General features: G+C 44.8%; 1 protein-coding gene across 2 annotated transcripts; it reads left to right on the top strand.

Moving 5' to 3' along the window:
- Positions 1-145: 145 nt before the first annotated feature.
- On the top strand, positions 146-16,903 carry FOXRED1 (FAD dependent oxidoreductase domain containing 1). Of its 2 annotated transcripts, none has more exons than XR_010793162.1 (12): positions 146-328; positions 5,671-5,891; positions 6,276-6,386; positions 7,782-7,900; positions 8,768-8,862; positions 8,969-9,070; positions 9,802-9,878; positions 10,032-10,189; positions 10,468-10,597; positions 10,685-10,800; positions 11,506-11,650; positions 11,771-11,900. XR_010793162.1 is itself a non-coding variant. In XM_066607268.1 (12 exons), the coding sequence occupies exons 1-11, from the start codon at positions 190-192 to the stop codon at positions 12,023-12,025; spliced, it is 1,512 nt and encodes a 503-aa protein (XP_066463365.1). In that variant the 5' UTR covers positions 147-189; the 3' UTR covers position 12,026; positions 15,825-16,903. The 2 variants fall into 2 exon arrangements, 1 of the variants encoding a protein (XP_066463365.1); XM_066607268.1 differs by lacking the exon at positions 11,506-11,650 and adding an exon at positions 15,825-16,903 and having other exon boundaries at positions 147-328; positions 10,685-10,789; positions 11,771-12,026.
- The last annotated feature ends 5,426 nt before the right edge of the window (positions 16,904-22,329 follow it).

The raw sequence follows: 22,329 nt of genomic DNA, 5'->3' as shown, positions 1-22,329 counted from the left end.
CACCGCCATGTTTGTACACCCATCACCTGGCCAGCTGCGCGAAGGAATTCTTCACCACAGCGCGCCCTCTAGTGGTGCCTGTGAAATGTACAGTCCTGCGCTGTGATTGCTTGTCGCTTTCTGATTATGTCATCCTGACAGTCGTCTATCTCTTTAAACTGAGCGGTGGAGTGTCATTGCAGGGCTGCTATGAGTGCGGGCAGGCTGTGCAGAAAGGGATCGTGCCTGCTCCTGGCCCGGGGGGACCCTGTGCTGGGGGCCACAGCATGGAAACACAAGAGCTTCAAGACGTACACAGCTGCACTAAAGCAGGACGACTTCTCCAAACGTGAGTAGCCTCCCATTACGGGGCAGAAAGTATATCTCCAAGTGTGAGTTATTGTATATATCAGCTGTGTGTGTGTAATATATATATATCTCTTCCTATGACCTCTGTGCATGGGATATATAGATGATTGCAGCAGATAAATCACTTTATATTCCCAGGAGCTGCTGACAAGATCAGCTGTAATATCTATATAACATGCATGTTCTTCTCTGTGCAGCTGGAAAGTTGCATCTGCTCCTGGGAAAGTCGGGTGACCACCTCTACAACTCCTACACAGGCTGTCACCCAGCTTTCCCAGACACCTGAATGGCTAGTCAGTCCCATTAAGCAAACATTACAAATGCATTATCACATTGCGGAAGGCTTATGTTTGCTGGGATATTAAAGTCTTTATTTCTCAGCCCATCGGGTCCGGCTCACACAGATGAGCTGTGTATAATCACAGAAGCTAATGCCGTATGGTCGCGCATACTTGTGCTTTTCTGCGCAGAAGTAGAGCACATCGTCCGTGCGGTAGCAGGACTGTTAGCAGGGAACGACATCAGAAAGTTGCCCAATCCTTTTGAAACCCCTTCTATCGCCCGATATCCACGGGCAAATTTGATTTGTGGAATCTGCGCGGCAGACCCTCAAATCAAGCTGCCCATAGAAAAGCATGAGCACCCGCAAATGGCTTAAAGCGTGCGGATTTGTTTTGCGGGCCTTTTTGTCTGGAAAATAAATCGCAGCATGCTCCACTTTTGTGCGGATCTCCCACTGATTGCTTCTATTGAGGTCTATGGAAGCCGTCCGATCTGCGGCACAACCTCAGTTGACATTGCGGATGTACCGCGGACACCGTGGGAAAGCAGGAGATTAAAAAAAAAAAAAACTGAACTGCGCACGTCCAATGGTGAGTCGTGAGGACCATGCGCAGTACAGCGAACCCAGAAGTAGAGAGGCCTGTGCAGATGCCGCAGTAACAAAACAGGTATGCAGGGCTAACCGGCTGCGGGCAGGGCTGGGTTCCGTGCGGGATTCCCCACACGGAATCCAACCTGCCCGTGGACATTGGGCCTATTGCTCAGGTGACATTCTCTTGTGCGGTCATGGTCAGAGCTCTTCTGAGCCTTCAGAACAGGATACTGCTCTCTAAGCTTGGCTGGTTTATACTACTTTTTTGGAAGTAGTATGAACCACTTTAAAAACGCCACTTATTCTTGTGGAGGAAGAAGATGTCCCGAGGCAGCAAGTGGGGTTATACACTTCTGTATGGCCATAATAATGCACTTTGTAATATACATTGTGCATTAATTATGAGCCATACAGAAGTTATAAAAAGTTTTTTACTTACCTGCTCCGTTGCTAGCGTCCTGGTCTCCATGGTGCCGACTAATTTTTGGCCTCCGATGGCCAAATTAGCCGCGCTTGCGCAGTCCGGGTCTTCTGCTGTTCTCTATGGGGCTCCGTGTAGCTCCGTGTAGCTCCGCCCCGTCACGTGCCGATTCCAGCCAATCAGGAGGCTGGAATCGGCAGTGGACCGCACAGAAGAGCTGCGGTCCACGAAGATAGAGGATCCCGGCGGCCATCTTCAGCGGTAAGTATTGAAGTCACCGGACCGCCGGGATTCAGGTAAGCGCTGTGCGGGTGGTTTTTTTAACCCCTGCATCGGGGTTGTCTCGCGCCGAACGGGGGGGGGGTTTAAAAAAAAAAAAACCCGTTTCGGCGCGGGACATCTCCTTGGTTGCAGACAGCAGTCTGGACGGATGTTGTTGCTCCCCAGACTGTCCTGCATTGTCCGTCCACAAATTCCTGCTTTCTTTATTCCATTTGTATCTCGTCTCCTAGTAACTTGCATATGAATCCACCTCCGCACCCAGTGTTAATTTTGTATGCATTGGATCGTACGCATCCATAGAGATCAATAGAGCTCATACAGGCGGAATCTGCTGTAAAATAGAGCAGGCTGCGATGTATCTTCCACTCGCGGAATCCGCAGTTGAGAGCAAAACTGCGAAGGTGCATACATTTCAATTCCCGCGTATTAACGTGCAGACGGCGGTCGCAGAATCTGCAATTCAAAATTGTTTGTGTGAAACCGGACTAAATCTTATTTTTGTTACACTACATTAACCCTGTGTAGTTCAAAGAGCCATTAGTAATGCTGACAGTGTAAGTGACCCCGTGCAAGTTATCTCTGGTTATTGTTTGATATTAAACGTTACTGATTAATCCTGTTCTAAGTGCGCAATATCTGCTGATATATTCCTGACCTTATTAAACCCTTGTGAAATACTATATAAACGATGTTAGAGCTATCGGCGCTATTCAATATACTGTGGGCCCATATTAAGTGTGGTTGGTACGAGCTCGGAGAGAACAACAAAAGTAACACATGAAGACAATGTGTGGCAAACGCTGGCTCTGCTTTATTCCCACAGCTTTTTATAGGACAAAATAGGTTTCTAGGTAAAACAGAAAGGGGGGGGTTACAAAGCCAAAACACAGCTACATCATACATTTGGTTCAAACGTGTTTTCCTTCTTGAAGTTCTGTTGACTCATCTATGCTATATACATTGAAGAGGTAGAAAACTTGTATCTCTTGTTTTATCTGGTCTTTTGGAGACGCGCTGTCTTTCTCAGGTTCATAAACATCATTAACCCAGTGTATGAATTTACTCTGCAGAACATTCTACTTACTGACAGTGGAAATTAGACTGAAATACAAGATATAATTTCCCTCACAGACAAGTACCTGGCGGTGGATTTCCAGTGGAGACATGAAAATTCATTTAGGCCTGCTCCACACGGGTGACACGGCATCATTGTGAGAAAATCGCAGCAATATCGCATCGCTGGTCTGTGCGATATCGCTGCGTCTTCTCGCAGCAATACCGCAATTTTGTAGCGCTACACATATAAGCTCTACCCTGAAAATAAGCCCTAGCTGCAGAAATTTTTTAAAAAAGTTTATTTCGCCTAGAAGCGCTGTCCAGGGCTCCGCTGCAGCTTCCTCCCATCGCCGGCACCGGTCTTCTTCATCTCTTCTGGCTGGGAATTGAAAAATCCCCACCTCGTAGAAGCGCTGTCTGTCATTGGCTGATGCTTAGCCAATCAGTGCTTAATCAATGGCTGTGATTGGTTGATCGAGCGCTGGTTGTGATTGGCTAAGCGTCAGCCAATCAGAGGCAGCGCTTCCAGGAGGCGGTGATTTTTTTTTTTTTTCAATCCCTGGCCAGAAGAGATGAAGCAGAATAGTGCCGGGGACCCAGGGATAAGATACGGCCGGGCTGACAGCGCTTCTAAGGTGATATATACCGTTTTTTTATTTTTCCCTGCAGCCAGGACTTAGTTTACGGCTTTAAGGGTAGGATTTCCTACTGTCAAAGTTGCATCGCACCACAAGAAAATTGCATTTTTGTGCGATGCAGCAGAGAGGAAGGCTCCATAGGGAAACATGGGCTACAAAACCTCACAAGTCGTGGGCATATCGCCGGACCCGCAAAGTTTTTGTGTCGGGATGTGGCAGACTACAAAACATTGCATGTGTCAATCAACCCATAAAAAAAGCATATGCTTCTCATACATGCGATTTGTAGCAACACAACAAAATTGCGTGACTTTGTCGCCCGTGTGAAGCAGGCCTTTGTCTCATTCATCGCAGCAAGTGAATGCAGAAAATGCCACCCCAGAATGTAATATATTGTGATGAGACGCGGCAGCCACACAACATACTACAGTAACAGCTCCTCCGCTGCTGACAACCAGCCTCTATATCCTCACTGCGAGGTTGTCACGGCCCCACACACTCCTTCACACCCATGTATTTGCATGCCTAAAATTTCTGTGCACAATACGCAGACGATAGAACTCATTGATGTCAGTTGGTTTTTACACATTTCCACATTTTGCACACGCTGAAAAAAAACAAGATCTGCTTTTATCTTTCTTGCACATTTGTGCACCAAAAGTCTCCATAGACGTCTATGGGGGGGGTGCGCAAGTGCAATCACAATGCTGCGCAATGAGCGATACACTGCGCAATCCTCTAAAAAAAAAATAATAATCTGGAACTCATTAAGCTAAATAGCCATTTAAATAGGGGTGTGCCCTGCATGCGCAAAAAGAGCAGCAATGCTAAACTCTCTCCCCCTGCCTTTGCCAGCTGATCGCGGCAGTAGAAGCTCCCATAGAAGCCTATGAGAGCCGCCGAAAAAGGGAGGGGTTAGGAGTTGCTACAATCCCTCCCTTCCTCTTGCCGGCAGCTCCTATAGGCTTCTATGGGAGCTGCTGGCTGATCGTGGCCAAAAGATAGGGCAAGACCTATCATTTCCAGCCGTGTGTAAAAACGGCAAAATAGCCACGATAAAACGTTTGTGTGAATAATGCCTGACCCTGAGTTTCTGTCCAAGCAAAAAAAAAAAAATGCCACCTGCTACACCCATTCAAATAAAAGCATTGAAAATCAGACAGAAATATCATTCGTGTACAAATAGCTTCAGGCCACTCTCGCACACGCCACTTTTTACAGCGTTTAGCCCAGCGTTTCTAAACTCTGTAAAACATGTCCATTGATTTCAATGGGGCTTCGTAGACTAGCGTTCTACCGCTGCGATCGTCGAACGCTGTCTGCTCTATTTTAGTTCATTTTAGCGCTTTTTAACATACCTCATCGTCGCCCATTGCAATGATGGGGTGCGTTAAAAAATGCTGTCAAGTGCTTTGAAATGCGGCATTTCACAGACGCTCGTGTGAGAACAGTTTTAAGCTGCAGTAACCGCATGTGTCCGTACCCCGCTCACCTGTCGATAGCCAATGGCTGTACAATCATGCAGTCATTGGCTGCCTAGGATTGGCAGGGTTTTGATCGCATGCAGTTACCGTAGCATGGAAACCGAAGGCGACCTTCACGCGTGCTACAAACCGTGACATCCATATTGGATTCTTCGCCATGGATCTGACAGTTCAATCTTTTGCAGAACTCAGACGCTGAGCCTCAGACTTCTGATGCGAATCGGCATATGGATTCCGCCCATCAATGGACACGTGTGGCAACCTGACACAGTTTCTGCGCAGAAACCATGCCAAGAATTGACTTTTTTTTTTACCAAATGCTAAGATGACGCAGATGTAAACCAGCGCCTTAAGTCACCGTTAAAGAAATAGTTTGGGATTTCAGCGGTTCGTTGGTATCTTCCAGATGTTGGTTACCTGCAACAAACCCTTGTGGTCCTCCGTACGTGCGATCCCTGGCATATGGTGGCGGAGGACAACTTGATCATCCAGCCTGATGACTGTTGATCACCTCTGATTGGGTTTAAATCTGTCGCCTCCATTAATTCTCTTTCATTTCCTCCCCAGTTATATCCACCGAAATGGTGAAGATCCAGAAAAAAGCGAAGGAAGCTCTACCGGGCAGTGACTGGTCACCATTTAAATCCATGGACCATCTACCTCCGGAACATGCAGACGTCGTTATCGTTGGAGGCGGAATCATGGGCTGGTCGGTTGCCTATTGGGTGAAAAAACTGCAAACCCAGAGAACAACGTTCAAAGTCGTAGTGGTCGAGCGAGACCCGAGCGTGAGTTGTACTTCCAGGTGAAGGCTATCAGTGGACGCCGGTAGACGAGAGGTTGTGATCAGACTGGTTCTTATAGCGTGATTACATCATCCATGCAGTCACTTTTTAAAGTTACAGGACACCTTTTGGAGACCATTATATTAGGGAGTTGCCTTGTAAGCATTTGTCTAATATGTATCTTGTACCTCAATCTATGCATGCTTCTTGTGATAGGCTTCCCTTACCCTGGTGTCTTCCATAAAGCGCTGTCTGCCCGTCTTTGGCAGCCATTATGTGTCGTATAGCGTACTCCGAATGTCCTGTGAGCTTTATATATAATTTATCTCAGTGGGTCATACCAAATACTGTTATCTTATAACGCCCTGTCTTGTTCTCATCCCGTAGTACTCTCACGCCTCCACCGTTCTCTCGGCAGGCGGCATCCGGCAGCAGTTCTCCCGACCAGAAAACATCCAGATGTCGCTGTTTGGAGCAGATTTCTTGCGCAATGTTAATGTAAGGCACCAGGATACCGAATGTAAAGGACGTGGGATACAATATATCACTCGCTGTATTTTATTTCTATATCCACCTCTAAACCCTACACTATAGGCCACATCTATCATGTTTTCTTGAAAATAAGACCCACCCCGATAATAAGCCCTACTCTGATTTTCATGGGTGGCTTGAAATATAAGCCCTCCCCCCAAAATAAGCCCTAACTACACTAGGTGAAAACCACAATACTCACCTCACAGTCGGCGTCTGTGTCCCCCACAATGATCTCCCAGGCGTTGCGTCAGGCTGATGATGTGTAATCCTCCCACTGTCAGAGGATTCTCTCTTTGGTAAATGGGGCTTTGAATTCTCCTGGTTTCGGAAAGTGAGCACCAGCCAATCACAGCCGGCGCTCGATCATTCAGTGAATGACATCACTGAATGGCTGAGATCGGTTCATTGAGCGCCAGCTGTGATTGGCTGGCACTCGATCCAATCGCAGCCCTGACTTGCTAAAGAGAGGTGAATTCAAAGCCCACTTTAACAGAGTGAGAATCCTCTGACAGCAGGGAGGATTATACAGCAGCCTGCCGCAACGCCTGGGAGATCATTGTGGGGGACACAGACACAGACACCGTGCCTCTTTTGGGGGCAAAATTTAAAATAACAGTGTCTTATTTTCGGGAAAACACTGTAGCATTAGAATATATATATATATATATATAATATATATCAGTGTCCACACGTAACTTGCTCTCGTGACTTGCGTTCTGGGACGTGTGGTCTGTACACCGGACACTGACGGAAAAAAGTCTAACTGCCCTCTCCTGCGTTAAGGTGCTTTTACACGGAACGATTATGGTTAAAAAAAAAACGTATTTGATCATTCAGTCGTTCTCATTTATTGGTTCAGTCAACTGAACGATCCAGTTACATTTTTTAAATCTCTGTGTTTGAAGTGGCCGCCCAAGCACATTGTGTCATTGTTTGCTCATTAGCTCTGGCGAACGATTTCTCACTCCATGTAAGTCCCCTTAGGGCGGGTTCACATCTGCATCAGGGATTCTGGTTTCCTGCTTTGGATGAAACTGAACAGCGTCGGCCGGACCCCATTGACTACGATGGGGTCCAACCGCTTTCTGCCTGGCTTTTGGACTAAAGAAAAAGCACTGCATGCATCACTTCTTCTTCCGGTATTTTCATCCAGATCTGCGGCGAAACTTCCCAGCTGGAGGTTCCAACACAGATGTGAAAGCGGCCTTGCGTGAGCTCAACTCAGTTTGAAAGGTCTTCTGTCCAAAAGCTTGCTGGCTGCTTCCAATAACCCCTTTAACCTATTGTTGATCCCCCTTACGTGGTGTGAAGCCTAGATTATTATAGGGCCGTATTCACACCCTGCGGGTCTTGTTACAGGACTACTTGGGCATTGAAAACGGAGACCGTATTGACATTCAGTTTAATCCCTCTGGATACCTCTTCCTGTCCAGTGAGAAAAGTGCCGAGATCCTGGAGGAAAACTACCGAGTCCAAAGGTATACAGATGCTACCAGCTGAGACCCGTCCATCTGTAGCTGTACGTAGTCTTTTGTACGTAAATCTTAATCGTTGTCCAATGAAGTGTTCTGTCAGTGAATGGAAACCTTGCTAATATAAAGAGGTTGAAAACGAATCCTGACCTAATACTTCTCACAGCTGAGGGTTTGCTACAATAGTATCCAATCTAGATGAAGACATTAGCAGCACACGTCTCTCTCCTGCCCTGATAGCTTGTTACATTTTACCTGCACTGATACATTGTATCAATTTGGACTGTTTAGTTGCTAAATTGTAAGGTGTGGCGTTACAGAACATTGGGAGAAAAGGTGAGACGAGGAATGTATATAGGAGTGCGGATTTAGATGCCGTTCAGGGTCTGTGAGTACAGCAATCTCTATGAGAGCAGCAATGGATTTTGCCGTATGAAGATTTTTGCAGTTCTTGTGGACGTCTGTTACGGGTCATCGTTCATTCATGACTTTGCCCACAGCTGGCAGATCATATGAATGCCTCCCTTAGACTGTCAGCAAGTCCTTGATCTAGGATACATTCCAAAAAGTGTGAGTGCCAGAGCTGAGCCAGTATATTTTATGTCCTAATTATTAACACTTGGGCACAAGATGTCATGGGCAGTAAGTACATTATAACTAAGAATTGTCCCATGGCGTTGCTACCCAGCTTTCCCAATGGCAGACCTGCCTTGTTATACAACACCCTCTTATAGCCATTCAGAACTCCCAGGAAATGAGTGACGGCCGTTATGGGAGCTGCCAAATGAATTGTCACCCAGCGTTCCAAGGCAAGAATAGAAGTAGGAAATCTCCGATTGTTTTGGTGATACTTTGTATTTTCTTACATCCCAGGGAACAGGGAGCCAAAGTCGCACTACTTTCTCCAGATCAGCTCAAGAAAAAGTTTCCGTGGATCAATATTCAGGATGTGGCGCTGGCTTCTTATGGTAAGATGCTGCTCCATGCTCAACTATTGGATTCGGTCACCAGGGCTATAATATGCTCATCTGAAAGCGGCCTTAAAGGAACTATTTATCCTTACTTGGTTTCTAGGTCTGGAGAATGAAGGCTGGTTCGATCCCTGGACTCTGCTCAATGCTTTCCGGCAGAAGGCTCTGTCCATGGGTGTCTTGCATTGCCATGGAGAGGTAGTAGGTGAGTTCCCCAATTTATTGAACAAGTGTCAATTTTCACTATGGTTTCCGTAAGTGTAAGAATAATTGGTATCCTTTATCCAACGATATGGTATCCCTTCCCTCCCCAAAGCATGAGCTTCCAAACTGCCTCTTTTGCTTGAATTGAGCCGTTGACTGAACTTCTGGGCAATGTGACCATAAATTATCTTTACCTAATACTATGTTTTACTTGTTTTAAGAGCGCGCTGCATAGGGATTTAGTGGACAAAAATCGCCCCTCAAAAATTAATACTGTCTAAATAAATGCAGGCCACTAATGACCCCCCGATGGCAGCGCTCTACTTGAGGCTGTATTGTACAGTGTGATATGAGACCTAGACCATCCTCACATGACCATTTTGCAAGCTGCACTCGAGAAACTTGAGTCCAGCTTGTATCAGACAGCACAATAACGCCCGTCCCTGTTCTGTACCAGTTGCACATTGCATGTTCTATTCTCACCTGCAAAAATGAATAGGACACATAGTCATTTTTTTTCACATGGATCGTCGATTCATGTGAAAAATCAGACTTGTGAATAACCTATTATAGGACTCTGTGCTGTCTGTGGAATACAGGGACAGCCCATGGCCTGAATATACCCCATATGAATTGGCCCGACCACTGGTTTGACTGGGACTATTTTAGAATGCCATATCCGATGTTTGCTGCATCTTATAAATTTGTTATTTTTGGGTTTTTTTCTTGTAGGGTTTGACTATGTCACTCGAGAAATGTTGACGGCGGAGGGTGATTCAATAAACCTCAAACGAATCAAACAAGTTATTGTGAGTATGCTTGGATATGACCATTGTGTGATTTCATTCCTGATATTTTTACAGTTGTATCTTTTTTTTTTTTTAATTATTTATATATATATATATATATATATATACATATACACGCACACACTGGGTATTCTGATATTTTTCTAATTCCAGGTTCAAACGCAGAACAGTTTGGAAACTCAGCATGTGGAATGTATGGCAGTCGTTAACACTGCTGGCGCCTGGTCTTCCAAAGTGGCAGAGATGGTTGGGATTGGCCATGGGAACCCAGGCACCTATGAAGTCAAACTTCCTGTAGAGCCCAGAAAAAGGTATCCTCATCCTAGTCAATTATAACAGTGGCGCCATTTTCATTGCAGCCTGCCATATAATGGCAGTAGAGGCATGGCAACGAGGATGCAGCATTATAACATATTATCGTCTCCAGTTATTTATGTGATTTAAATTTGCACCACAAAAACTACTAAGAGTTAATTACAGTTTTAGGAAATTACCTATCAATCTTCCTTCCACGGTTACAAATGACGACACACTTCACTTGCAAATTAATAACGCAGCGGAGGTAACGATCATGTGACTTCTCTTCCAGATACGTCTACATGTTCCACTGTCCCAATGGTCCAGGCCTGGATTGCCCATTGCTGATTGACAGCACAGGGGCTTATTTCAGGAGGGAAGGGCTGGGAGGAAACTACATCGGAGGCATGTCTCCCACGGAGGTATGTGGTTGGCACATACAAGATGGCGGCAGCTCAAACTTAAAAAAAAAAAATAAGCCGTTTATTTTGTCACTTTCTTCTACGCAGGAAGAGGAGCCGGACACCAGTAATCTGGATGTGGACCACAATTATTTCCAAGAGAAGGTTTGGCCGCTCTTGGCGCACAGAGTGCCGGTATTTGAGTCCTTAAAGGTAGGTCCTTGGTAAGTGGTCTTACTAAAGCCTTGGCGATGCGGGTGGTTTTATAGAAGTGCAGTCACCCTTTATCTGTTGCCAGAATCTTCTTTACAGCCTGAGAAAGCCACCCCCCCCCCCCATTAATTGCTGTATAATGAAGAGTTCTGCAACTTCATAACTTTGTTTCAATTCCTCGCCATTTCCCAAATTTTTTGTTTTCTGGCAGTGAACAGAGGATGAAAACTTACAAGGAACTAAAGTTTCTGACAGCTTGAGGTTCTGTTACTGTAGTATTCAGTCTAGATTAGAGATGAGCGTGTATACTCGCTAAGGCACTACTCGCTCGAGTAATGTGCCTTAGCCGAGTATCTCCCCGCTCGTCCCTAAAGGTTCGGGCGGGGAGCGGCGGGGGAGAGCGAGGAGAAACGGAGGGGAGATCTCTCTCTCCCGCCCGCTCCCCGCCGCAACTCACCTGTCAGCTGCGGTGGCCCCCGAATCTTTAGGGACAGGCGGGGAGATACTCGGCTAAGGCATATTAATCGAGCGAGTAGTGCCTTAGCGAGTATACTCGCTCATCTCTAGTCTAGATTATGGTCTGAGAGCTGAACTGATATTTTGCCACACTGATACATTGTAAGAAATTCTCGGGAAATATATTTACCTAGACAGGACATGGTTGTAACTAGCAAACCCCCAGCTATGAGAAGTAAAAGGTTTCTTCATGTTTTTAGCCTCTAGATGCGAACATGAAGGTTGCTGTTCCCACACAGGAAGCAGAGCTCTTGCGAACAGTGAGGAATTGAAACAAATTATATTAGAAGGATGCACAACTTTTCTATTATTCTACAGACTGGACTGGCCCTTTAAGCTCCTCATGTAAGTGTCTGGACACAAGGCATTTCAGAAAGGCACTCTGGCTACTGGAAATTGTCCATTTCACTTTGGGTTGAATCGTGTAATTCATGTAATAACGTGGTGTTCATTGCAATTTTGCAGGTGAAGTCGGCCTGGGCCGGGTATTACGATTACAACACCTTTGACCAGAACGGGATCATTGGGGCTCACCCACTGGTGCAGAACTTGTACTTTGCCTGTGGCTTCAGTGGGCACGGCTTGCAGCAGGCTCCAGCTGTGGGGCGCGGGCTGGCAGAGTTAATGCACGAAGGACGGTTTATCACATTGAATCTTAGCTGTTTTGACTTTAAGCGTGTTATTATCCAACAGCCCGTCCTAGAGAGAAACATTGTGTGAGGTGAGTTGTGGATTGGGGTCTACTACTACTTTCTGCATCCCATCTTATCCTAAGCTGTGATTTGGCCAAGAGGTAAAGGCTGTTGCAGTTTTCCTTGAGAACTGTTCGGGCAGCTTTACGAGTGCATGAAGAGACTACATAATGGCAGTAGCTCACACTTTAGCTCATGTTATGGAGTTTCTCTGTATACCACATTTTTATTTTTCCACTCGGGGTGAGGAGAGAAAAGCCTTAAAAGTGGCCATCTGTGAGCATTTTGCATAAAGTTGGACACACCAAAAAACAGAGTGCTCACGTTTTTGCATGTTGTCCTCAATGTTTGTTCTTGAGCTTTGATGATTATTGCTTAATTCCCCAAAAAAACAATGTAATCCAAAAGGTAGTTTATGAGCAAAATTAGCTCCGCAATATGAAACGTAAACCTTTAATTCGGAAGCCTGTCTGCACCTTACCCCTTAGTTACCAAGCTTTTTTTTTTTCATTTTCGTCTCCCCCCCCCCCCCCCCCCCCCCTTGTAAAAAATCGTAGCTCCTTTATCTATCGCCGTTGCTGTCTGAGGGCTTGTTTTTTGCAGGATGAGATGTATTTTTCAATGGTAGTATGTAAACTTTTAAAAAATTCTAAGTAGAGAGAAGTGGGGAAAAAATGACATTCCGCCATCTTTCGTTGCGTCTTATTTCTACGGCGCACCAACTGCAACAAAAATGACCTGATAACTTTATTCAATGGGTCAGTACCATTACTACGATACCAAAAAAATATATTAGAATTTTTTTTGCTGTATTTTTTTTTTTTTTCAAATTATATTTATCTTCTGCTCGCAATAGCTTTTTATTTTTCCGTTGAAATAGTTGTGCAAGGGCTCATTTTTAATCATTATTAAAACTTGAATGTTTTTATTTTTCTTAGTCCTCAGAAGGGACAACAACTTGGGATGCTTTGATCGGTTCTTCAGTATGATGTTATGCTATAGCATTACATCATACTGCTATCAGGCAGGCCTTCTATCAAGCCACCCCTCTGGCACAGCTTCATAGGCATTCTGCCATGACAGCCCTGGGCCTTTCAGAAGCCGCCCGCCTGCCATGACACTCACACAGCTCCCTCCGATCTCAGAACTGACAGCTGCATTTAAAGGGTTAACGCCTCCGATCAGCCACGTGGCTTGTCAGAGCTGTTGCCGCCGTGTGTCGGCTGTAAGTAACAGGCGGCACCCATGTTGTATGGAGGGAGATCTCATGCAATCTCACTTCATACATAGCCCGCCAATAGAGGCCGTCAAAAGGCCTATGGGCGGTCGTTAAGGGGTTGATGACCAACTGAGCTTGTTTTTTGCAGGATGAACTCTAGTCTTCATTTCTCCAATTTTTGGCAACATGTAACATTTTGATTGCTTTTTATTCCATTTTTTTTTTCTAGAGGCAAGATTAACAAAATCTGCAATTCTGGCATTTTTTTTAAATTGGTGTGGGGTTTTTTGTTTGTTTGTTTTTTTAACCTAGTAAATGCGAAAAGGTGTGGTTTAGTCTTTTTTTTTTCCTTCTGTTTTATTTTTTTCTTTATTCTTTTCTACTTTTTATTTTTCTCCCACTGTGGGGTTTATCCCTTTGTCACCATTTTCACTCTTTAAACTGCACTGTATCATTATCTAGTCTGATGAAAGCATCAATCCAGCGCCAAAGCGTTGGATTTTACCTACAATGTAGTAATCGCAGCGCAGCTTTCACTTTACCTCCGCAGTACAAGAAATGAAAGCTGAGCTGCCATGAGAAACAAAGGCCTTTCTTTTAGCCAGCTTTCATACAAGTGTGGTACTGGGGTACTTCTCTGTGCCCACCCTGTACCTCCACTGCTGTTTGTAGGTTCTCTCTACACTGACTGACTACATCTACAAGCGCTTAGAAGGGGCTTGGTTTTGCTTTCATTAAAAACTCAGGCAACAATATGAAAACCAAATTTTGTAAAAGTGTTTTTAGTGTGTAAAAGCTCTAACAAAACCTATACATTTGGTGGTATTCTAACATTTATACCGCATGGCAAATGCTCTAAAAATTAAATATGAAAAAGTAGAATTTTTATATTTCTAAAACTTTAACACTCAAACAGCCCCCCTCCCCCGAAAAAAAGATAAATGTATGAATTCTGAATACCTCTAGATGGTTCCTATAAAAACTCTGCCTATAAAACACAGTACCTCATAGCTACAATCAAGAAAAAAAAGTGGGTAGGGTGGAATGTCATTAGGGTGAGTTAAAAGGCATATGGTGTTCCTGATTTATGGGTAACTATGTTTATGTGAACACTAATTTCAAAGTCTACAATAGAATGTTGTCTCTCCACCGCCCACCCAAAAAAACAAAAATGTTTCAAATTGTAATGCTTGACTGATGACACACAAGCAGATTCTGGCTGATTTATGCGTCTGTAATACGGACGAGTCTCCGAACCCAAATAACGAGCATCACAGGAATCTATATAGTGTGGGTCAAGAAACCCACAGTCAGACGAGCACACATGTCCGTATTACGGATGCATGGGTGCAGCTGAAATACACTTGTCTGTCATGGGCCTAGCGGTCAGGAGGTGAAGTATTTTTTTTCCAGAGCTCCATAGATTCCAGCCTCAGATGCAGCGATGTTGCTTGTCGTCATCACAGACTTCATTCATCACTATATCGTTGATTCCTCTTATCTCTTAGGCCTCTTTCACACGAGCAATGGCAATATCGCCACGATAAAATCGCAGCTGTGTTCTGTGCAATATTGCTGCGTTTTTCGCCGCGATATCGCGATTTTTGGGTCGCTACTTTCTAGTGTGCTTTTAACGGGATTGTGAAATATAAGCTCTACCCTGAAAATAAGCCCTGGTTCGTCCCCAACACTTGTTTGCAGTCTTCTAGAAGCGCTTCCTGGTCAGGAATTCAAAAACCCCACCTCCAGGAAGTGCTGGCTCTGATTGGCTGAGCCACGGCACTCAAGAACCAATCACAGCCATTCAATGCAATGGCTGTGATTTGGTTCATTTGGTGCTGCAGTGATTGGCTGAGCAGCAGCGCTCGAGAAACAATCGGAGCCAGCACTTCCTCGAGGCGGGGATTATGAACCTCCAAACCAGGAAGCGCTGGCTGAAAATTACAAGCAAGTCTGCTGGAGCTGTGGAGGAGACATATGGCAGAGCGGACAGTGCCTGTTGGGTGACGTTTTTAGTTTTTGTTTTTTTTTGTTTTTTTTAATGCAGATAGGCCTTATTTTAAGGGCTTTTAGAGTAGGACATCGTTTTTGTGAAACAAGGGCTACAAAACATAGCAAATCGCGACAATATTCAGCAACCCATGACTTTTTTTTTTCTTGCAATGTAGCAGGCTACAAAACATCGCTAATGTGAAGGAACCCATAGGAAAGCGTGGGCATCACATACATGTGATTTGTAGCACTGTTGCATCGCGAGAAAATCTCACGATTTTGCTGCCTGTATGAAAGCGGCCTTATAGTCGCCTGCAACTCTTTAATCATAAGGAACCTGTTCTGCTGTTAACTTACAGCTTTCTGTTTCATAAATGGAATTCTAGAATTGCAGTAAAAACTGACACCAGAGCAGAGCTAATTCCTATAGTTTATTGGAGTTGGATCAGTCTAACACAAGGAGGGTAACCAATGCATTACCATTCAGGGTCTGTGGAAAGCTGGCTGATGACCGCCTCTATGGGAACTGTACTGACAGCGGATTGTGGGGAGAGGGGGGGGTTGCTTTTAAACTGAAATCTTCATAGAATTTAACAAAAAATTCTTGTCACTACAGAGAGAAGGGAGAATATGCACTCTGGCGTTGTATTACAAGGCGGCTGCGACAATGGCTGCTGCTTCAACTGAAAATGGTGTCCATTAAAATAAAAGGAGAAGATGATGAAGGCAGAATGATAAGTCTTCAGGGATTACACAGTCATTACTACATATCACAGGACTTTTATGAATGTGTTTTTGTTTTTTTTAATAATTTGCTGCTATAACCTGTAATTAAATGGGAATTACCAGAAAATCTATATCTGCTTTAAATACTATTACTTATAATTTAAAGGATATGGCAACCTTTGTGCATGAAAAATCAATACACACGTCTTACTAAGTCCCCGCAGAAGAAAAAATTCTGCACCTTTTTTTTTGCATTGAGTTTTCCTTCTGATGCATTTAGAAAACCTCCTACTTGGTTTGCAGACTCTTGTACATTTTAAGTTTCTGTCTGGGGGGCATTCTCAGCAATGATCTGCTAGTCTCTCATAAAGGTTCACAAGCTCAGATTCCCCTTTCATAAGCTGTGCAGCATACCTACACCCACTCAATACTACACAGCTATCCCTCCATCCTCTATCTGTGTAGTTACTTGTCTGTTCCCCCTCACTGCTGATAAGAGCAGAAAATGCACCTGGAGTGAGTTAAAGCCCCCTGTAGTAGTAGCTTTCTCTGCTCTCTGTCTCCCTGATCTCCTCCACCAAAACATACTGATTTTAAAAAAGAGTCCAACGGTGTACATGGCCTTCAACCTCCATTAATTTATAGCACAATGAGATTAACATTCCACGTCACACTTAAGTGTCCCTACGACAACACTTCCTGCTCCTCTGGGAACCGTACTGTTACAGTGCTACGGAGCCTTGTAGCAACTAGTCAGATGGAAAAATGAAAGCTGGATTCTACTTGCTTGCTATGGGAACACCGACGTGCCAAAACACAGAGCAGGAAGTGTTGTCATGAGGAATTTCTTCTAACCAAAGACAGAAATAAGATAAGTGAAAAAAATTATGTTATAATAGAATGATTTCTGGTAGTTCCCTTTTTATACAATGCAATGTACTTTTTACGATCATAAAATCTATTTCTAGACCCTCTGTGTGATGTTTTTTATACATTTATGGCTTGTGGGTCTCGTCTCTTCTCCAGCGACAGAACTGTTTTGTATCATCCAGAATCCCAAACTGCTATGTAGTAATAATTTTACATCTGCTGAGATTTTAACTAGAGATGAGCGAGCGTACTCAGATAAGCACTACTCGCTCGAGTAATTGGCTTTATCCGAGTATCGCTGTGCTCGTCCCTGAAGATTCGGGTGCTGCTGCGGCTGACAGGTGAGTCGCAGCGGGGAGCAGGGGAGAGCGGGCGGGAGAGAGGGAGAGAAAGATCTTACCTCCGTTCCTCCCCGCTCTCCCCTGCAGCTCCCCGCTCCGTGCCGGCACCCGAATCTTTAGACCCGAGCACAGCGATACTCGGATAAAGCCAATTACTCGAGCGAGTAGTGTTTTTCCGAGTACGCTCGCTCATCTCTAATTTTAACATTTCGAAGTCCAACCAATTACCAAACCCTCATCTGTTGGGCCATCGAAGATTAGAGTGTATCAGATTTGGCTTTATAACTTACAAAACCAGAAAATCCCTTTAAACTGTCTAGCTCTTATCCAGGGCTGTGACTTGGGACCATTTTTGGGTCTCTTCCCACTGCCATTCGGCTCGGTTAAAGGGGTTGTCCCGTGAAATTAAGTGGGGTTATACACTTCTGTATGGCCATATTAATGCACTTTGTAATATACATCGTCAATTCAGAGGAGGCAGTCAGAAAAAAGTCAGAAACAAGAGCTGTATGTCTTGGCCTTTGACACTGCAAAGGACCTAAGAATAGAGATCCTCTCTACGTTATATTCACCTTCTAAATATTCTGCTGAAACAGTTGTTCCCTTCCTGCTAGGACACTCGTTTCTTCATTATTTAGTCTATTAAGACCTTACAATCTCCTCCTCATGATGAAAATCTCTAACCTCACAATGCTCCTGATGATCCACGCAATTTAGTGGTGAAACGCGTTGAGCAAAAACGAGCAAGAATGAGCAAAAACGAGCGAGAATAGAGCAAAAAACGAGCTACAATAAGAATTGGAGTTTTGGGTCTTGCATCATACTTAGTCTAATGACCCTAACAAATAGAGTTTAAAGCTTGTCAAGTCTCATATACCTTTGAGAGACTTCTTTGCGGAAGAGAGACTTGGCACAAACATCAGTACCAAGTCTCCATAAACTCTTTGGTATTGGGATCAATTTCGACTCTTACATCAGAAGACTCGAATCATTGAAACCAATTTCTATCATTTGTGAAGAAATTCTGAAGAAATTCTAACACAGCTGCACACATTAGACTCGCTGATGGTGTCTGGGCTATCTAACACCAATAACCAGTCAGAGACTAATCAGCAGCCGGAAATATAGATTTTCCTTTTATAGTTTGATCCACAATACTCTTATACCCACTTCACCATTATTGATTTTTTTCAAATGGGATAAGACATTTAGTGGACTCAACTTTAAGGGTTTACGCGTCAGGCTATAACGCTTTGGGTCCAAAAGGTACATCTGGCACCTCTGTATTTGATCCACATTCGCGGTGTCTGACACTTATCCCCAGTAATTGTGTTATGTATGTCCTGTTATTTGCCACACCACGTTCTTAACGTCTTTGTCATTTGTTGTGCCTTTACGTGTTCTATTTTAATAACTTCCCCAATAAAATTATCTCTTTTATGCTAAGTCACCTCTGTGATAGGGTTGTAATATACATCGTGCATTAAATATGAGCCATACAGAAGTTATACACTTACCCCCTCCTTTGCTGGCGTCCCCGTCTCCATGGCTCCGACTAATTTCTGCATCTTCTGGCTTCTTTAGACGCGATTGCGCTGTCTGGTCTTCTGCTGTGTTGACTGGGGCCGCTCCGGCGTGCTCGCGCCGGAGAGCTGGTCTGCACGTCGTTATTGTAGCTCCGCCCCGTCATGTGGTGCCGATCAGCCAATTAGGTGGCTGTAATCGGCAGTGGAACGCAAGACATCCACGGTGGACCATGGGAGAAGACCCGCGGTGTACCATGGGAGAAAACCACGGTGCATCCTTGGGAAAGGACCGGTGGCCATCTTTAAAAGAAGAAACTGCCCGAACGGGGATGCAGGTAAGCGTTTTTTTGTTTTTTTTTTTTGTTTTTTTTTTGTTTTTTTTTTTTAAATAAAGGGATTGTTTTTAACGGGGCACAATGTGGGGGTATGTTGAAAAAAACATTTTTTGATTTCGCCGCGGGACAACCCCTTTAAGCATTTCCGGTTCTTTGTTCCATTTGGGGAGCAGAGAAATGGAAGTAAAAATAGAATTAAAGGCTTGAGTTTGTTCCCCAATGGGTTTTCGTTTAAAAAAGATTTCCTTTTTTAATTATATTTAGTTTCTGCTTTTCAAAACGAACAAGTAGTACAGTCCTCTGCACTATTTCTTCTGTTGGAAGAAAAATTGTGATGAAATAACAGAAACGGGGCAATTAGCCCACGAGTGTTCATTGGCTGATTGAGTGCATATAAAAGGGTAGGTTCAGCATTGCGGATTAGCTGTGGATTGCACCCTTTTGTTTGAAGGAGTAAGGTCTGCTGTGAAAATTCCTAGTATTAGTTAGCATGCTGCACATTTAAAGTATCAAGCTCAGCCTTTATTCACATGAGCGGTGTATCGCGGCAATTTTGTCACAAACACTGGCCGAAAATCGCAACTATCTCACACATTGGATTCCAATGAATCAGTTCAGATAGGCGATTTTACCGTGTGTAAAAACGGTCAGCTGGAAAAGATGGCGCATACGATGCACATTCCAGTCGACCGTTTTTACACCAGCAGGAAAAGATAGTTCTGGACCTATCTTCCATCCAGAATATGCCGGCCAGACCCAAAGACTCCTATAGGAGCTGACGGAAAAGGACAGTGGGAGGGAGTTTAGCAGCGGCTCTGCTAAACTCCCTCCCCCTCTTCGCCCCTTGCCGGCTATCAGCAAAGGAACAGGCCGGGAGTTGAGGACACTAGCTCCCACCCCGTCCTGCCCCCTCCCTTTGCCGATAGTCAGCAAGGGCTGGAGGGGGGGGGGAGGGAGTTGCTACTGTAATGCTTGTGTGAATGGGGCCTATGTGCATGCCTCAGCACAATGGGGTTTTTTTCCCGTGCATAGCAGCGTTTACTATACTTTTCCCACCTGCAAGGAATGTTCATTTACACACTGCAAACACGCGCTAATTGAAATGGCTAATTTAGTCTAATGAGTTGCAGATGTGTTATTTTTTTTTTCCTGCACCATTATGCAATTTTGGATGTTAGTACACAACCTTAGGCATACTTTGAAACAGCACCTGTGTGGAATTTTATCAGAGGACAGAATATTAATGTGCCTGCCCCTGAAAACTGGGGTGTGGCTGTGCGGAGAAAATCTGATCCTTTTTGCCTAATTTTCATACAGCATGGGAAAACGTCAAAAGAGGACTGTAAAGGTATCAAGGTACATATATCGGTAAATAGTGATATGGCGATACTATTACATACATAGCAGGGTTTTCTATGCAATCTAAGCTAGCAGGTGCCCTTTAAACGGAATAGCCAGGGACTTTTAAATTGATTAAAGGAGTTGGAATAGCCCCTTCCAGCTGATTTCTAATGAGCGGTCACTTGGTGTTGTCGGTGATTGTCATTGCTGAGGTGCTGTCTGCCGGTTCATTATAAGCCAGCACCCTTCTATCACGGCCAATGCAGAGATAGGAAGAGGAGCCCACTGAGAATCTATCGCCCAAGGGCTCACATAGACCTGGAGCCATCTCTGCTCCATGGACAGCCCCTGTAGAATGCAGAATGCGCCTCCTGGACGCACACACTTACACCACAAGCATCCTACAGCCCTGTGTGCTTTTCAATTCACTCCAACCCCCAAAAACACCCTGTGCACCCCACTAGCATCATATAACCCCTGATGTGCTTTTTAACTGATCTGTGTAGTGGCCAGCGCTTGTAACTGCAGGGTAAGGGCTCGTTGAAATCAACGCAAGCTGTGCCTGCAGTTACAAGTGCCATCCACTACACAGAGGTCGGCGCAGAGACGTCCGCTGCTTCTACTCTGACCTCTGTGTATTTGTGACCGCTCAGCTGACCGGTCAGGATCCCGAGCGACGGACCCCAGCCGATCAACCACTGATGACAATTACGCGATGACATGGAAAAAAGCAATGGTCTTTAGAGAAAAATCTGTACTGCGCACGTCCGACGGCGACCCATGCGAACCATCCACAGTACAGAAGAGAGGAAGTAATGACAGGTACGCACGGACGCTGGGCGGGCACAACCCTGTCATGTGCAGCTGGCCTAACGCCGCAGCGCTTGTTGGTTGGCGCCCCTGATTTTCATCACCCAGGACAAATGTCCAACCCCTCCTGCTGCTACACCACCTTTCAAATCCTGAATGACCCCTTTGGCTTTAAAACTACCCTTCGTCCCTGGACAAACAAAGATGGCCACACCACTTCTCTGACCACGTGATGCATATCAGTAGTCTAGGACACTACATGCTGCTGTAATGGGCCAGTATTGCTCATGTAGTCAGCACTGGCCATTCAAAGCAGGTGTAGAGCCGTAGACTAATGATGCATACTAATACACAGTGTACATCAGACGGTCAGAGAAGCAGTGCGGCCATCTTTGTCCAGAGCTGAGGACTTGCCTTTATTTTCTGCCAGGGGTTCTGTATTTTTCACAGCAAGAATAATGCCCCAGACTGTAGACCAATACTGGAAAGGCTGACAGACCCCTTACAAGGGAATGTGTCACCTCCAACCCGATGTGTTTGGTTTGTGGTAGTTTTTGCTGAATATAAAAACAAAAAGAAACCCAAACAGGAAACCAGCAAATACACATAGTGCATGTCAGCAGTCTCAGATGTTGTTCAAAGTCAGGAGTCAGGCCTCTGAATTATTTGCAGGCCTGAGGCTGGGTTCCAATGGGAGGGAAATCTCACAGTTTGGCCACACCGAAAGACAGCGAGATTTCCGCGGGATAAGCGCTGCTTTAACACCCGCAGATTTAGGGTGATTCGGCCGCCGGCATTCCGTTGCGGTTTTCTGTCCTCATAGGGAGAAGAGAGGCCGCGACGGAAAAAAAAAAAAAGAATTGACATGCTGCGGCTATCAATTCCACGGCGCAGCGCTGCTTTGCTGCCCCGTGTGGACGGGATTTTTGCAAAATCTCGTCCACATGGCTGGCTAATCCCGGGATTGGGAGCAGCGGGTGGATTTGCCGCACAGAAATTCCGCAAGGAATTTACGGGGCAAATCCGTCCCATGTGAAGCCAGCTTTGCACAGCTAGCAGTGGTTTTCCGCAAACTACAACATTAGCTGAAAAGTTACATAAAACTACATTGAAAAGTAAACAAAAAAAACTAAGTAAAAAAATTAAAACAAAAGATGAATAAAGCAAAGGGT

The sequence above is a fragment of the Eleutherodactylus coqui genome, chromosome 6 (assembly GCF_035609145.1).
Source record: "Eleutherodactylus coqui strain aEleCoq1 chromosome 6, aEleCoq1.hap1, whole genome shotgun sequence".
Taxonomy (NCBI): Eukaryota; Metazoa; Chordata; class Amphibia; order Anura; family Eleutherodactylidae; genus Eleutherodactylus; species Eleutherodactylus coqui.
The sequence above is the reverse complement of the archived record's forward strand: the minus strand, read 5'-3'. Positions and strand labels throughout refer to the sequence as shown.